A 15,741-nucleotide genomic window follows, 5' to 3' on the forward strand; every position below is an offset into this window, starting at 1 on the left:
AAAACACCCACTCTCAAACCCAATACTCCTCCGTATTGGTTCTGTATTAACCCTTTTATCTAAAACATAAAATCCCATTTCATTCAATAATCAAATAAAATAAAATAAAAATAAAGATAAATAAATCACACTCACTCAGTCACTCACTCTCGCCGGATTCTACTCGGACCTCGCCGGAACAATCTTCACTATCTCCTCCTGCTGTTTCATCCTTCATTCAATCTCTCAGGTCACTACTTTCTATCCCTTTTTATTAATTTTTATCTCCGATTATAAATTTATTGATTATTAATCTCAGCCGTCGATTTTAGATCTATTTATTTATTTATTTATGCGATTAAAAATGGAATCTATTAGGTGTGTTTACATTGCTTTTGTTGTTAAGAAACCAAGATACTTGTTTTCTGGAAGTGGTCTTATTATATAATTGAAGAATATATATGTAATTTATTTATTATTTATTTCTACATGTGTGCCTGTGTTTTGGTGTCTTCATTCTAGATCATGTATTTTACACAATTTTATGGAGTAGTTTATAGTAATATATATATTTATATTATTATATTATTGATATGCACATGAATGAATGATCATATAGTGAATGTATGTCTCTCTCTCTCTCTCTGTCTCTCACACACACACACACACAGAGTGTTTGCTGCATTTTACATATTTTCACAAGATCAGGGTACAAATCACAAAGTTTCTATTTTAGTTATTTATAGGTTACTTAAATTTAATTAATTTAAGAATGCCTAATGATAAATTATATCACTTTTAGAAAAAACAATATAAATTTTATTTTTAATATTTTGTTTGCTTATCTTACTATGGACTAAGGATATCAATTTGAAAGCTTTATTGATACCAGAGGCTTCTTTACTTAAATTTTTAATGAGTTATTTAATGTTATGGCTACAACATTAACACAAATTGGCTTCTACTATAGTACAAATTAATTTACCTTTTTATGTGTGAATTTGTATTGAAATCATGGTGGATCAATAATCTTATATATATTCATTTTGTATTGGCTTGTTTGTTTCTTTTTGAGTTATTGATATGATTTTTTTTTTTTTTTTTTTTTTTTTTTTTCATTTTAACAGCTACAATTTAATATGAAAATGCATAAAAACACAAGGTGTTGATGGGAGAAGCTAAATTATGGCGAAATATACTGAAGAAAAGACAACTCCATTTTGATTGGGAATTTTATATGGTTGTACCCGTCTCTAATTACATTCTTAAACTAAGTATGTTCTAGTTTAATGTTTAAGGAATCCTAATTTTGTTTATTCTATACACGCAGGGGCGTTATGGAATCAAAATGAAACCATTAATGGGAGCTGCTTCTATCATAATGCTGTATATCGTGTATAGAACTACAAATTATCAGTATCTGCAAACTGAGGTAAACAATGCAATTGATTTAAGGAGAGCCTGCAAAAGTTTCAATCTTTTTCAAGTTCACTTGTATGAATTTTTATTTTTAATTTGTTTCATCAGCTTGACTCAAGATGGGATCCACTCTACACATCGAAGGTAGATTTTAAGAAGACAATTAAATCCTGTTGAAATATTTATCATTTATTCATTGTTACTACTATCTTTATCTTATTTCGGTTGCAACTTAGTTTATGTTATTCGATGAGACTATTGTGATTTTCGTGCAAATCTCCAGGAATATGCAATATCCTCCACAAGTTTGAACGGTTTACCTCGTGGTATTATTGAACCGAATTCCGACTTAGAATTAAAGCCTTTATGGTCAAGTAGTATAAAATCAAAGGTTTGACACAATCTTTTTTCATACCTTTTGTTAGCAATATTTACGAAAGCTATCTTTTTTCCGTCTTTAATACATTGTTTCGTATGCTTGGTTATCGGTTTGTTTAATTTATTAATTGTTGTGTTTAAAGGATGATGTTTCTAGTACACATAATTTGCTAGCAGTTCCAGTGGGTCTCCAACAAAAGCGCAACGTTAATACCATTGTTCAAAAGGTACAACGATTGATTGGCGTTTTATTTTCAATGATTTCCTGTTTTATATATCGTGGTGTGTTAGAAATGTTAATTATGTTGGTCTAAAATTATCCTTTTCAGTTTCTTAAAGATAATTTTACAGTTATCTTATTCCATTACGACGGAAAGGTCGATGGCTGGCGGGATCTTGAATGGAATAACAAGGTCATACATATCGTAGCTCAGAACCAAACAAAGTGGTAAGGCCATCGTTGACAATATAAATAATTAAATGTTAACAAAATACAAAAAATGGCAAATTTAAATTGCATAGGGCAGCTGACATGTCACACTGTGACCCGCTCATATTACCATCTCTATCTGAAAATTTTCAACTAAAAAACCTTTCCTTTTGTAATGAGTTGGTGAAAAAGAACTATCATAGAAGTTTATATAGAAATATAAAATCCGACATAAATGACTACGTTTATTGTATTAGTTGTTGTTAATGACTGTCTAACTACCTATTTAATAACATTTGTTAGGTGGTTTGCAAAACGATTTCTTCATCCTGCTGCAGTTTCCATCTATGATTATATATTCCTGTGGGACGAAGACCTTGGAGTGCAACATTTTAATCCCAAAAGGTAGGTTGACCATTGACTTTGTGACATCATCTTTGTCTTCTTCTGTTCTTGTTTGTTGTTTACATGTTATCTCTTATACGAATTGGTCGAGTCGGGGACAAGTCGGGTGTTGACTAACGTTGACTTTCAGTTAATAATAATTTAAACACAATAAATATATCAAACATAAAACACAAATATTTCAAACATAGATAAATGGCACAAAATCTAATTTTAAAAAGTAATAAAGTTTTTGATATAACTTTGACTTTTACCGACTCAGCACTGACTCACCCCGACTTTGACCCGACTTTTTATGGTTGACCGACTTTTAAGGCGTTTTTGGGTGAGTCGGGAAGGACTAGTCCTCAAACTGACGTGTTGGCCGACTCGGCCGAATTTTACAGCATTGTTTATAGACTAAGCTGATAGTTATTCATACTTAAAGGTACTTGAATATTGTTAAAGAAGAGGGGTTGGAGATATCACAGCCAGCTTTAGATCCAAATTCAACCAATATACATCATCGGATCACAATACGCAAGAGAACAAAAAAGTTTCATAGGTGAATAGACCAAGCGTTAGCAAGTTTTGCAATTTTAACTTTTTAATTATGTATTTTGGTTGCTTATGCGTAAATTTCTTATATAGGAGAGTTTACGACAGCAGAGGCAGTGTGAAATGTTCAGATGACAGTGAGGGCCCACCATGTTCCGGGTACTATATCTAGCAGTTCATGTCTATAAGATTGTTTTTTTGGATTGAATTTTTTATTTTAATAATGCTATTAAATGGCTCTTGAAATTTTACAGTTTTGTAGAAGGAATGGCTCCGGTTTTCTCCCGAGCTGCGTGGCATTGTGCCTGGCATCTTATTCAGGTATATTTGTAAAACCTTATCCGTTTACCCGTTTGGGGTCGTAAACCGTCACAGGCTAACCCGTTTTCGGGTTGGCTAGCGAAAGGGTCGGAAACGATCACGGGATAATCCGGTTAGGCCGCGTATATCTGAGTAAAATACCCCCTTCCCCGAGTAGCCTGAACATGGAAAACCTTATCCATCCCGTTTTCACTATGATGGATGAATATAATAGTGTCGCTAGTTTTCTTTACACATGAATTAATTATTATTAACACATGTTTTGTTTAAGATCCGCGTACATCATGTAGTCTATACTGGATTTGATATCGTTGGTTTTTTAATTTTGTTTATATAATGGTTACAAATTTAGAGGGCTTGCATACTTGTGTTTACTTTCAGAATGACCTTGTTCATGGATGGGGAATGGATATGAAACTCGGCTATTGTGCACAGGTTAGTATTTATCTTTACTAATTTGTTTTCGGATTGTTTAATCTTGTTTTGGACCAATCGAAGAACTTAATCGTGTATCAGCAGTTTTTATTAAAATCATCAAATTATACATACTCTACTATTAATTCGCTTTTCATTACCTGAATTTTTTTATATACTGATTCTCAACTTAATTGACCGATTTATCCGTTTTTAAGGGGGACCGATCGAAGAAGGTGGGAGTTGTTGATAGCGAATTTATTGTCCACCAGGGAATACACACTTTAGGCGGTGCTTCTGCTAAAAAGGTTGTCCATGTTAATTTGTTTTTAATTTTATATTTAATTTATATTTATATTTTTTATTTTATATACTCTCAATTACCTCCCTTTTGGTATGCAGCTGAACCCTGAACTGTTAATTTACTTTCGTCTTATTCAATCAGTTAGTTAATTTAGTTATTATTTTTCCACAGACCTCTAATACTGCCGAACTGCTAAAGGTATCATCTGTTTTCCAATTATCTTTGAAATGAAATGTTTCTCTTTCGGTTTAACTACTTCTCAATAGATCATATTTCATCTTTGTTGTTTTATTTGCTTTTTATACTAATGGTTTTATTGTCTCGTGTTCTTCAGAAGCATGTTGTTGATGTGCGAGCCGAGGTGAGCCCCTAAGTTCTTTAATTTCATTTATGATCCCTATAAAATCTGAGAACCAAGGAGTGAAACTCGGTCAAAATTGGTCAAACTTGGTCAAAGACGGTCAAATTGGCTAAAACTCGGGATTACTCGGAAAACGGTCAAAACTCGTGATTACTTGGAAACTCGATCAAAACTCAGTCGGTCGGTGAAAGTCAAACTTGGTCAACATCTGAGTACTCCCCCGAGTTGTCAAGTAGTTCCTAAAAAATCACGACTGAGTACTCCTGAGTAGCGATTTTGACAACCTTATTCTTAAGTCTTTACGGGGTCTTAAATGAATCGACTCCATATTTTTTCATGTGGATAATATACTCGGGTTTCTATTAATCTTTTGCTTTGTTAATGGCAGACAAGAAGGCAATCGACGATTGAGCTTCAAGTATTTAAAGAACGATGGGAAAAGGCGGTGAAAGAGGATGCAAACTGGGTTGGATCCTTTCTACAAGAGAAAACAAAGACAAACTTAGGGTTTTTAAATTAGTGTACTTAGTTTTGTCACATTATATAACAACCTTAGCATACAATATTTTTATTTACTTGAAACCAATTTGTTAAAATGATTGACGTTAAGAAGCCCATTTTACATCATCATCATCATCATCATTATCATCATCATCATCATCATCTCATTGTTTGAATATCAGATGACTCTTTCTTCAGCCATTTGCATGTCTAAAGGTGTGTTACATTTATCGTTTTTTATTTTATAATCATATATATTTTATTACTGCTTATTTACACTTTTACAAATTTTGCATAATCCTTCAATCTTTTAAGCTATATATACCACCTTTATCTCATTTTCAGACAAATAAACGATTGATTTAAAGGGAAATATCGAATATGATGATAGGAACAATTGTATACCACCCAGGAAATGTTGACCAATGTCGGAAACAGGTTTATGCATATGAGCAAATTACGAAAACAAGAAGATAAAGGTCAAGTGTTTACGCAATGTTTGGTCTACAATCTTACGTACATCCACAGCCACATTAACGAGACATGTTAATCTTGAACATAAGTTCAACAGATACAAGGGACTGTATAGATAAAAGTTTTTCTCTTCAGGGCTCTTATTGCTTGGTGTTAGAAATTACGAATCCCAAACAAGATGTGATTGATTACAATCACAAACCCATCAACAGAAAACAGATAATCAACCAATATAATAAATAAATAAAAAATGACACAAGGATTTTACATGTGATCTGCGAGATGTTTCCCCAAAACTCCATTCATTCTCGCGTACGGAAGTTGAATCTCGCAACCCGTGAGATGTCTTTGACCAACTTCCTTTTTTTCTTTGTTCTAATCTTAACACTAAACACATGTAGACAACTTAATAGACAACTTAATAGAGTTATCTCGTGACCGTTTTCAACATTTTCTCTGACCAGCATAAGATATGCTGTTAGTTTAGGTTAAACTTGAATCTTCTTATGACGTTATAGGTCCTCCTTAATTACTAAACTGTTTTGGTAGCATTATTTGTGTGTGAGTGCTTATTTTAACAAATAATAAATATAAAGTATTCAAGACATTAGAAAAAAAATCTTACAAAAAAGTAAAAGAGAGTAACTTTTTTTTTTTTTTTTCTTCCCTCAAATTAATGTTATTGATTACTATGTATTAATTAGGAATACATAACTTGGAGATAACACCTTTTGTTATTGAATTCTTATATTGGCCTAAACTCGAGGCCACATACCATAAGGCCGTACATAGTTCCTTCATAACTTATCAATTTCAAATTTACATGAACAAGATCGTTTTTGACTTCATTTGAATTGAATTCCCACACATTAACCTCCATCCGCCCATCTTCTCTTTGTTTCGGAACACGAATGATCTTATGTACATTACTTGGGCTTGGGGATCGAAAATAGATTATTCTGGTCTCTTTCTTTTTTGGGTCTAGTAGATTTCGTACTTTCACCGGACAATGCAGCCCATGACATTTTTCTGAAATCTTGAACACAAGATAACACATATATTTTGTATCTCTAGACAACAAGTTCCTTTGAATCTTGGAATTGATACCGAATACCTGTTGTGGTAGAATCTCAATTACCTCTTGAAATCTGCACACAAGAATACAACAAAACATATTTAAATAACCACATACAAGATGATGTTCAATATTCGTGTTTAAAATGGTTTAATTCAAAACCGAACCGAAAGAAAACCGTAAAAACCATACCACGTTTGAATTTAGTTTACGGTTCACTTTGCAAATTTGTATTCTGTTACGGTTTTATTTTCTGAATTTCGTAATGCGCAGAAAAACCAAACTAAATTTAAATTCGATCGGTTCAGTTTACAAATTTGAATTCAGTTTAAATTTTTGTATTCTGAATTTGGTAAATTGGAAACCAAATTCAACTAATATTAACTTAAACTATTAATTTAAATAGACCATAAACCAACTTTATAGTGGTATTCAAACCGATTTTTATATTTATTTTGGCTAAATCATAATTTTCTTTTTTGGTTTGACCGAAACCGTGTCGAATTCAAATTCAGTATTCGTTGTGGTTTTGATTTATGAAGTTGAATTTGGTTTTGGTTCAGTGCTCTCAAAATATGAAAACCGAACATTTTGAACTGAATAATCCGTTGAAACCTATGAACAACACAACAAGAACCAAATCTTATTAATCATCCATTTACTTCCATGTCTTAATGTCTTGTATAATTAAATCTACTTTATCATAAGCAAGTTCCAAATATTTGCATAAAAAGAAGTTAAACATTGAAAATGAGAAGACGAAACAAAATTTGATCAAAACACAAACCTTGATTCGCCTGTGGCTTTCAATCGATAAACCGTCTCATTAGGATAATTGTACAAAATTTCCTTTGCAGGAAGCATGAGATGTTTCTTTACATTCACTTCGTCTACACAAAGTATCTGTTCATCAAAATGTTCAGAAAATTTTATTTCAAAAATGATAAACAATGAACATACATGTTAATCTTCTTAAATACACAAATATATTTTGAATAATAGTAGGAACCTTTTTAGTGTTTTCCTCATTTTCAGACTTATATTTTACATCAAGGAAAGATGCAGGGGATTGTTGCTCTTGATCCAAGACTTGATGAACTTCCTTGATCCTCTCAATTTCTTCAGGTTTCACCTGTTTAATTGTAACAACATAAAATTTATTAAAATGTTATGAATTCACTATCACTCATATGGAATATAAGCAAAGAATATTTTAAAACTTACATTGTCAATAACTCGAAATTCAATGCCTTCAACATAAATTGCGCTATTTCCACAATAGTATCGCGAAAGGCTCTCTATTAGAACCTCAAAATCGATATCTTTCTTGTAGTTTAAGAATCGGCACAATTCTATCATCATCCACTCATCGTCCGTCCGTGTTGCGAAATATGCATGTAACGATTTACCCTCCATTTTGTACTTCAAGTTCACATACCTTAGTTGACTTGAAATTCTTGGTGGATCACAAAATTTGAAGACGAGATACGCGCCATAAATCACATTTGGAGATAAAAATTGAGTTTTTATCTTGATTTGGATATTCAGATTTGAAATATCAAGCATCTTAACCACTGTTTTAAATCTGTATAACATAGAAGATAAAAAGTCTAGTGATAGGCACTTTCCACTTATAAATCAAGTTATATAGTGTTTTTAACATTAGTGAGAGAACTAAAAAAGATATAATTATGGTGTGTTCAACTTTATATTCTCTCTAGTAACCCAACATAAGCATATCTTGGGATGGGGATGATCAGGGAAAAGGGTTAAAAACGGTCACGCGATAATTCTGTTAAATCTTACTTGAGAGAATCTTGTGACTTATTATCTGATCTCTCACAACTCTTCTAATAATCGTCAACTATGCATCCAAATTTTTCCAATTTTAAAATAAATATAATTTAGTTTTTATTCACGCGTGTATAGAAAGAAGAGAGTCGAACCTTGATTTTTGAATATATCTTCTCTTATACGTCTTCCGATTCTCATATGAAAATAATTTTGCTGATATCGTTTCATTCTTTTCACCATTATTGTTCAAAGCTAACCACTGTTATACAACAAAACAAATTAGCTAGCATAATCTACTCTAAACTGTATAGTACTGAAATGCATGTATGACTTTTGCGTTCAATTTCTATTAAAAAAAAAAAAAAAAAAAAAGAAGCTAATTACCAGTTTGCCTTCTTGAAGGAGGACTCCTTTAATGAGGATGTCAGGCAGTTCCTCCTCCTTTTTATTAGTGTAGATATCAGGTGTTTCCGACATCTGTAATATTTCTTTGTAGTCTTCAGGCAGTTCCTCCTTCTTTTTATTAGTGTAGATATCAGGTGTTTCCGACATCTGTAATATTTCTTTTTATTAGTGTAGTTCCTCCATATTTCATGATCCTCCTTTATATATGATTGGAATTAATAAAAAAATCGAAACGGACATAATTAAAAGTTTGGGTATGAATGTACTATCAAAACTCAAAGGGGGTCTTGATTTTTTTTATTTAATTATATTTGAAAGATACTTTAGTGGTTGTTTATCTCCCTAAAACCATAAAGCTTAAAATATATGAGATCATATAGTTAAATTTAATGGTATCATATACAATTTAAAGAATATTTTTTTAAAAAATTCTATAGTGGTGTCACGGGACACCACTGCATCTATTGGTAGTTAAATAGAATGTGAAAACTTACTTGAAATTCCAGTGCCTTCTTAAGTCTTCTAATTAACCTTGATGAGTTTAATGGACATAGAACGTCATCTAAGCATTGAATGGCAATCTTTTGAAATGTACGGAGTGATTCTGGTACTATTTGATCCTTTATACCATGAAACACCAACTCCTCAAGATTCTCGTGTTTTGCGTAGTGTCTTTGAGCCAAAGGGCCAAGAGATTGAGAATGATCCCCACATCCCTCTCCCCACGCCAATCTTCCGCACAACATCTCCAATAAAACTATGCCGAATGAATATATATCAGACCAATGTGTTAAGAAGCCCTGTTTTTGGTATAATGGGTCAACATATCCCAGTGAGCCATTATCACTAGCATGTTCCATAGTCTCAAATTCCAATTCTTTGCGGCACAACTCTAAATTTGTAATTTTAGCGTTCCAATCACCATCAAGTAGAATGCAACTACTTTTAATGTCACTATGCTTCATTCGTTCTTTCTCTACACCACCTTCATGAAGAAATTCCAATCCATTAGCAATATTGATGCATATCTTTAGGCGTTTTGTCCATGTAAGAGTAGGATCATCCAAATGCTTATCAAGTCTGCCATTTTGTGCATGCTCATAAACAATGATTTTCTCATCCATTTCATTACAATATCCTGCAAGACCAATGATATTTTTGTGCCTATACTTGAAAAGAATTTCAAGTTCTGTCAGAAACTGATGATGTCCTTGATGTGACTTGCTACCCCACCTCTTCGCAATAATGGTCGTACGCCCATTAACATTTGGAACTTCTCCTAGATATAGCTTCCATAATCTTCCTTCTCCAATGCAATTTGAATCACTGAAGTCTTGTGTGCCCGATTTCAAAGCTTTAAGTGACATATGGAGGTTGTCTTTGCCGTTTTTCTGTAAAAGCGTGATCAAAATCAGTCAACTTTACTATTTTAGCAATAACAAAAATAATAAAAAAGTTACTTGCTTGAAAATTTAATGCTTTCTCAAGTTCTTGGATGATGACATCCATTGTTGGACGCTCAGATTGAGTTTCTGCTACACACTGATATGCGATTTTTGAAAATGTTTCCAAAGAATCTTGATTAACTCCTCCATTTAGCATGAAAATGTTTTCATCGGCTTCTTTTATTTCCGGATCGACCAAATTCTTTATCGTTCCGCCAATGAAGCATTGTCGTGCCACCGATGGGAGCCCCTTTTCATTATAACTTTTATCATATGCCAACTTTCCACACATGATTTCAAACAGAACTACTCCAAGAGAATAAATATCAGATTTTGTTTTCAACTTACCGGTACTCAAATACTCTGGATCTAAGTATAAATCTGTACCGGCAATATTGTTGGTAACGAGTGTGCTACCTTGTTGACATGCATGGTGTAACCTGGAGAGCCCAAAATCTGCGATCTTTGCCACCCAATTCTCATCCAACAAAATGTTAGCGCTCTTTATATCACGATGTATAATAGTTTTCCTGCACTCTGTACTTGTGTGTAAATATTTTAATCCTTGAGCAATGTCAATGCTTATTTGTATACGTTGAGCCCATGTAAGATTCGTAACGTTGTCAGTGTTCCCAAAATACTCATCAAGGCTTCCATTAGGACAAAACTCATAAACAAGAATCATCTCAGGTCCTTCGTCACAAAAGCCAAGAAGAGAGACAATGTTTCGATGCTTACAATTACTAAGCATTTCAATTTCTGCAAAGAACCCTTGTTCTCCTTGTCCATCTACTCTACTAAATATGCGTTTAATAGCGACATAGCTATTTTTCTTAGGAATTTCATCTATATTCTTTCCTTCAATTAACGGTGAATTTATATCATCATAATGGTCGAGTTTTGCTTTGTACACCATACCGTAACCCCCAGACCCGATACAGTGTGTTTTGGAGAATTTATTGGTTGCTAACTCAATATCACTCAATCGAAATTTCAAGTGATCCAAATTTCTTCCCTGCAAGATTATGTGTAAAAAAAGTTGAGTTAAACACTATACTACATGATGAATAGTATATTTTCTATCAAGAGCATGACTTATGCTCACACAAATAACACCGGAAATTTTGACCTGGTTCTGTCACATCAACACCAGAAACTCATACTACTTGATAACACGTAAAACTAGGCCCAATATAGTTCTTTAATTATGGATAATAATGAATTACAAACAATCTTAATTAGACAAATTTTAAGATGAATAAACATTCAATTAAAACCCTAAAAATAAAAAAAGACTACCAAATCTTATATTTTTCAACAAGTAAAACTTGAACCTCAACCACATGAAATAATAGGCCACACATAGAGAGACATACACCAAGCTTTTAATGTCACAGCAAAGCTTCAAGATTTGAAAAGATCGAGAAACTTAGTATATATATTCAAAAAGTTCAAATGGAAAAAAAAGGTATGAGAACTTTTAAAATTGAAAGATTTTTACACTTCAGTAAGTAAAATCACAAATGAATATGAATCTCGATTGAGATCAAAATTAAACATAAAATAATTTGGCCGGGAAAACCTTCTATCTAGGGATGATTCTCACACACTGTTTTTTGATCCTCACACACCAATTTACTTGAACTCCTCCCTAATAATAGGGTAAAAGGGTGTGTGAGGATCAAAAAAACAGTGTGTGAGAATCATCCCCCTTCTATATACCTTTATACTCAAATATATAAAATATAAATATAAGGCTGGGTCAACAACACATGCAGAGATAATTGAGATAACGCCTATCTATCTACCACAATAACTTCAATCATAATCACAAAGAAATTAATTACCTTCCAGCAGGGAGATCTACCTTGAACTACAGCAGTTGAATGTTCCTTCAATATAAATATAAATGAAAAATTATAATGACAAAATAATAATTAATTTAGGGGTATTTAAGTTGAATATTATGCAGTAACAGTTTAGATTAAGTAAAGATAATAAAGTGAATTAAAGATAACTAAAAATTTGCAAACTGCAAGTGGTTCATGTGTGATGACATGACTTTTCATAACGGAGTTGAGAGGCTCGACTCCCAAGCACTACAAAAAATACTTCCCTTATGGTTACCGTCCATTTCATGGGCCTCGGAGATTTCGGACGTCTATGCGTTTGAGCCTTACCAGAGAGGTTTTACCACACATGATGCTCGTATGGATTCGTCGGGGGTTTCCCACTGAGATCCAGTAGGATTGTAATGGTTTGTACCAGAGAAATGATCGGGTGGGAGAGTTCCGATATCACCCGCCAGTAATTCCTAACCGTCGTTAAAAAAAAAAAAAAAAAAAGTAAAAATTTGCTGGATCTTACATGTATGCTTTGAAGTTCCAACGCTTTCTCAAGTCTTCTGAGAGTTTGAGTCATATTTAGGCGTTGCGATCGTTGTTCCTTCAAGCAATAATATGCTGTCTCCGTGAATACATTGAACGATTCCAAATTCATTTGTTTACGAAGATCAGGATCTATCATCTCATCGAGTGTCTTCTTTTCATAATGAAGTTTCGCCAAACGAACAAAATACCAATTATCTTCATCCGTTATAGAAATACATGCATCCCTCCCAAACAAAACTTCAAACATCACAACACCAAAAGAAAACACATCTGACTTATGAGTCAAACCTTTGGTTTTCTCATACGCCGGATCCATATATTGTAACGCACCGTTATATTTACTAATAAGTTGAAGATGATGTTTTTTAGTTCTAACCGCAAACTGAAAACCTTTTAATTTAGGTTCCCAGTTGCGATCTAGTAAAATATTAGAGCTGTTTATGTCACAGTGTATGACAGTATGATTGACTTCTGCATCAAAATGAAGGTAACTCAAAGCATCTGCAACACCAACACATATCTTTAATCTTTGGATCCAAGTGAGTGTTGACCCACTTAAATGTCTATCTAGCCTTTCGCTAGCTTCGTCCTTGTTTACGATTAGCAGTTCCCAATCATCCGTCTCTGACATTTTATACGTTGAAAGTATGTTTTTATGCTTATATCTAGACATGTACACCTCGTTGATCACCCGGGCGGGTTGCGGACTTCTCTGTACAACGATATTGATCGTTTCTCCTGATGATTTCTCGAGTTGACCTTTGTAAAACTTTGAAGAAGACCTGGAAGAAATATGTGATTCTGTAATTTGATTTCCATCAGAGAAGTTGTTGGTGGCTAATTCTATATCTTCAAGTGGTAGCTCTAAAAACTCGAAATATTCTTTCATGTCCATTCGGCCTGTATCTTCAGAAGATGAAGACATGATGTCTATGTTGTTTATCACAATAACCAGCTGAAGTGAAGAATGAAAGGGGGAAAAGGAGGATACTGATTGCTATAACCATACATACAAATATTAATCAATGATATGTGATTATATAGACAACTTGCATCTTTACTTTTGTCTTTGCTCTGTATTTAATCCTAATTATTTGTATGTAGATTTATAAAGTTTTACTTTAATAAAGATGGTGTGAAACCACTCGTTGAGAGATCTTTTAACATGTGTTAATATTGTATGATTAAAATGTAAGGATAAGTGTTTTTTTAGCAAAAGTATAATTATATAATTATACAAATAATAAATAAATATATGATTGCTTTATTAGATAAAAGTTCATGAATTATCTACTACTTTAAGATCAATTAATGATAGAGAGTTGTCACACCCCCAAATAGGGCCTGGGGTATTTGTGACTAATTATATCAAATTACAGTTGTATAAACGAGAACGACTCTATATGAGACGATTTATTGAGTTTTGCAGCGGAAGATAAATAGATTACATTAAATGTTTTTAAATGAATTGGTAAGTAATGCATGAAGACTCCAAGCATGGCAAGCAATCATCATCAAAGCAGCAGATATACAGCGGAAGCAATATTTAAGTACCTGAGAATAAACATGCTTAAAAAGTCAACACGAGGTTGAGTGAGTTCATAGGTTTGTCATAAATAATGATTTCAGTAATAGTATTAGACCACAAGATTTGTTTTCAAAAGTAGATCACTCAGATCCAGTCAAGTTGATCTCCCGCAGGATCAAAAAGTTATGCCAGTGCGTGATATTTAGACTAAACGTTGTTTGCCCCGTGACAAGTTGTTCTGTCCTTGTCGTTTAATTTCATTATCAAGTAATACAAAGACTTAGTCAAATGTATCGGGGACGTTACTCCCGATAGGCCTATCCCCAATAATTAAGAATGCCGCAACAATTAAAAATATCACTGTAGGGACTTAGTCAGACATAGCCGGGTATAGCATAGTTTTAACAGTTGGTACTGATATTTAGACTAGACTTTCAAGTTTGCCCCGTAACAAGTTATCATTTATACTTGTCGGTTGGGAACTTGCTGGTCATAGCCCAACATATCACAGTTTAATAGTTGGTACTTGTATTTAGACTAGACTTTCAAGTTTGTCCCGTAACAAGTTATCGTTTATACTTGTCGGTTGGGGACTTGCTGGTCATAGCCCAACATATTACAGTTTAATAGTTGATACGTGTAAAACAGTTATAAAAGTTGCGCATGTATTCTCAGCCCAAAAATATAGATAAAAAGGGAGCAGATGAACTCACCTTAAATAGCAGTTGAAGTATTCCACGCAAGAAGGAAAGTAAACAAGTAAGTGATCTGGATATCAACCTTGAGGTATAACGTTTGATTAGTTAATGTCTAACTTGACATAAAGTATGTTTATTAATATAGCAACTATATTGACAGTGACGGTTTTCGAGAAAAGTTCCTATTTCTCAAAAGTTTCTATTTTTGAAAACCTACTATTTATGAAAATCTTCCACTTATAGTAAGCTTCTAGTTTAAGAATGTTCGGGTTATAATTCTTAACAAAGATATTGTACAATCTCGCCCAAACTTCGTCGCTAACATGCAAGTCACTCGAATGATCTATTGTTACCGAGAGGCCCAGGATCTCTTGACCAGAATCTAAGTCTTGGCATTTGAGATCCACAAGCGTCCCATAATGGTAACAAGGATCACCCTAGGCCACAAGTAGCGGTGATGTTTGTAGTCTTTGTACGCTATCTTTAATTATAACCTTCACGTTAGGTGCGTATATACATATATATATTCATTAATTCGATTTTAATTATAACTCCTATATATTAATTCATAAAAATACTTTTATAATTTTTAGTAACATATATTACTAATTATAACATGTTATTTATTTTTATTTTAATTGCATATAATTTATAACATTATTTACATGTTTCGGTAAAAAAATAATTAACCGAAGTAAATAGTAAATAGTAAAAAGTAAAAAGTAAAAAGTAACAAGTAAAAAGAAAAGAATACTTACTAGTAGTAATTATTCAAAGAGAGAATGAGAGAAATTTTGGTGTGAGTTTGAATGAGAAATGAGGGGTATTTATATTTGAAAAAATTAGGTAAAAAGAATAAAATAATTAAAAGAAAAAGAAATAT

At 32.9% G+C, this 15,741-nt stretch overlaps 4 protein-coding genes across 4 annotated transcripts; 1 reads left to right on the top strand and 3 right to left on the bottom strand.

Annotated features, from left to right (window-relative positions):
• The first annotated feature begins 16 nt into the window (after nucleotides 1-16).
• Nucleotides 17-5,314, top strand: LOC139876506 (uncharacterized). The gene is made up of 16 exons (XM_071863833.1): nucleotides 17-229; nucleotides 1,107-1,219; nucleotides 1,310-1,411; nucleotides 1,507-1,542; nucleotides 1,682-1,789; nucleotides 1,920-2,003; nucleotides 2,106-2,224; nucleotides 2,510-2,611; nucleotides 3,039-3,155; nucleotides 3,242-3,307; nucleotides 3,403-3,469; nucleotides 3,851-3,904; nucleotides 4,102-4,191; nucleotides 4,359-4,385; nucleotides 4,522-4,548; nucleotides 4,937-5,314. The coding sequence occupies exons 2-16, from the start codon at nucleotides 1,148-1,150 to the stop codon at nucleotides 5,066-5,068; spliced, it is 1,203 nt and encodes a 400-aa protein (XP_071719934.1). The 5' UTR covers nucleotides 17-229; nucleotides 1,107-1,147; the 3' UTR covers nucleotides 5,069-5,314.
• A 954-nt stretch (nucleotides 5,315-6,268) lies between these two features.
• Nucleotides 6,269-8,956, bottom strand: LOC139874851 (uncharacterized). The gene is made up of 6 exons (XM_071862247.1): nucleotides 8,777-8,956; nucleotides 8,545-8,651; nucleotides 7,823-8,183; nucleotides 7,559-7,730; nucleotides 7,386-7,488; nucleotides 6,269-6,671 (listed from the first exon to the last, which is right to left on the bottom strand). Exons 1-6 carry the CDS (start codon nucleotides 8,942-8,944, stop codon nucleotides 6,269-6,271), a joined length of 1,314 nt encoding a protein of 437 aa, XP_071718348.1. The 5' UTR covers nucleotides 8,945-8,956.
• Nucleotides 8,957-9,094: 138 nt separating this feature from the next.
• Nucleotides 9,095-9,921, bottom strand: LOC139874852 (receptor-like protein kinase HERK 1). Its single transcript, XM_071862248.1, has 2 exons — nucleotides 9,292-9,921; nucleotides 9,095-9,139 (listed from the first exon to the last, which is right to left on the bottom strand). The coding sequence occupies exons 1-2, from the start codon at nucleotides 9,919-9,921 to the stop codon at nucleotides 9,095-9,097; spliced, it is 675 nt and encodes a 224-aa protein (XP_071718349.1).
• LOC139876910 (uncharacterized) lies at nucleotides 9,352-13,623 on the bottom strand. Its single transcript, XM_071864311.1, has 3 exons — nucleotides 12,610-13,623; nucleotides 12,090-12,134; nucleotides 9,352-11,257 (listed from the first exon to the last, which is right to left on the bottom strand). The coding sequence occupies exons 1-3, from the start codon at nucleotides 13,555-13,557 to the stop codon at nucleotides 10,154-10,156; spliced, it is 2,097 nt and encodes a 698-aa protein (XP_071720412.1). The 5' UTR covers nucleotides 13,558-13,623; the 3' UTR covers nucleotides 9,352-10,153.
• Nucleotides 13,624-15,741: the final 2,118 nt, after the last annotated feature.

Source organism: Rutidosis leptorrhynchoides, chromosome 11 (genome assembly GCF_046630445.1).
Source record: "Rutidosis leptorrhynchoides isolate AG116_Rl617_1_P2 chromosome 11, CSIRO_AGI_Rlap_v1, whole genome shotgun sequence".
Taxonomy (NCBI): domain Eukaryota; kingdom Viridiplantae; phylum Streptophyta; class Magnoliopsida; order Asterales; family Asteraceae; genus Rutidosis; species Rutidosis leptorrhynchoides.

Bases quoted from the DNA above. Each gene is read 5' to 3' on its own strand.
- LOC139876506 (XM_071863833.1), top strand. From the start codon at position 1,148: ATGGGAGAAGCTAAATTATGGCGAAATATACTGAAGAAAAGACAACTC. The intron at 1,543-1,681 runs GTAGATTTTAAG...GCAAATCTCCAG, and splicing joins ATCCACTCTACACATCGAAG to GAATATGCAATATCCTCCAC. The intron at 2,004-2,105 runs GTACAACGATTG...TATCCTTTTCAG, and splicing joins TTAATACCATTGTTCAAAAG to TTTCTTAAAGATAATTTTAC.
- LOC139874851 (XM_071862247.1), bottom strand. From the start codon at position 8,944: ATGTCGGAAACACCTGATATCTACACTAATAAAAAGAAGGAGGAACTG. The intron at 8,184-8,544 runs GTTCGACTCTCT...TATGTTATACAG, and splicing joins AGATATATTCAAAAATCAAG to ATTTAAAACAGTGGTTAAGA. The intron at 7,731-7,822 runs GTAAGTTTTAAA...ACAATTAAACAG, and splicing joins AATTTCGAGTTATTGACAAT to GTGAAACCTGAAGAAATTGA.
- LOC139874852 (XM_071862248.1), bottom strand. From the start codon at position 9,921: ATGGATGAGAAAATCATTGTTTATGAGCATGCACAAAATGGCAGACTT. The intron at 9,140-9,291 runs GTAAGTTTTCAC...TTATGGTTTTAG, and splicing joins AGAAGGCACTGGAATTTCAA to GGAGATAAACAACCACTAAA.
- LOC139876910 (XM_071864311.1), bottom strand. From the start codon at position 13,557: ATGTCTTCATCTTCTGAAGATACAGGCCGAATGGACATGAAAGAATAT. The intron at 12,135-12,609 runs GTAAGATCCAGC...TTTATATTGAAG, and splicing joins TGGAACTTCAAAGCATACAT to GAACATTCAACTGCTGTAGT. The intron at 11,258-12,089 runs GTAATTAATTTC...ATAATCTTGCAG, and splicing joins GTAGATCTCCCTGCTGGAAG to GGAAGAAATTTGGATCACTT.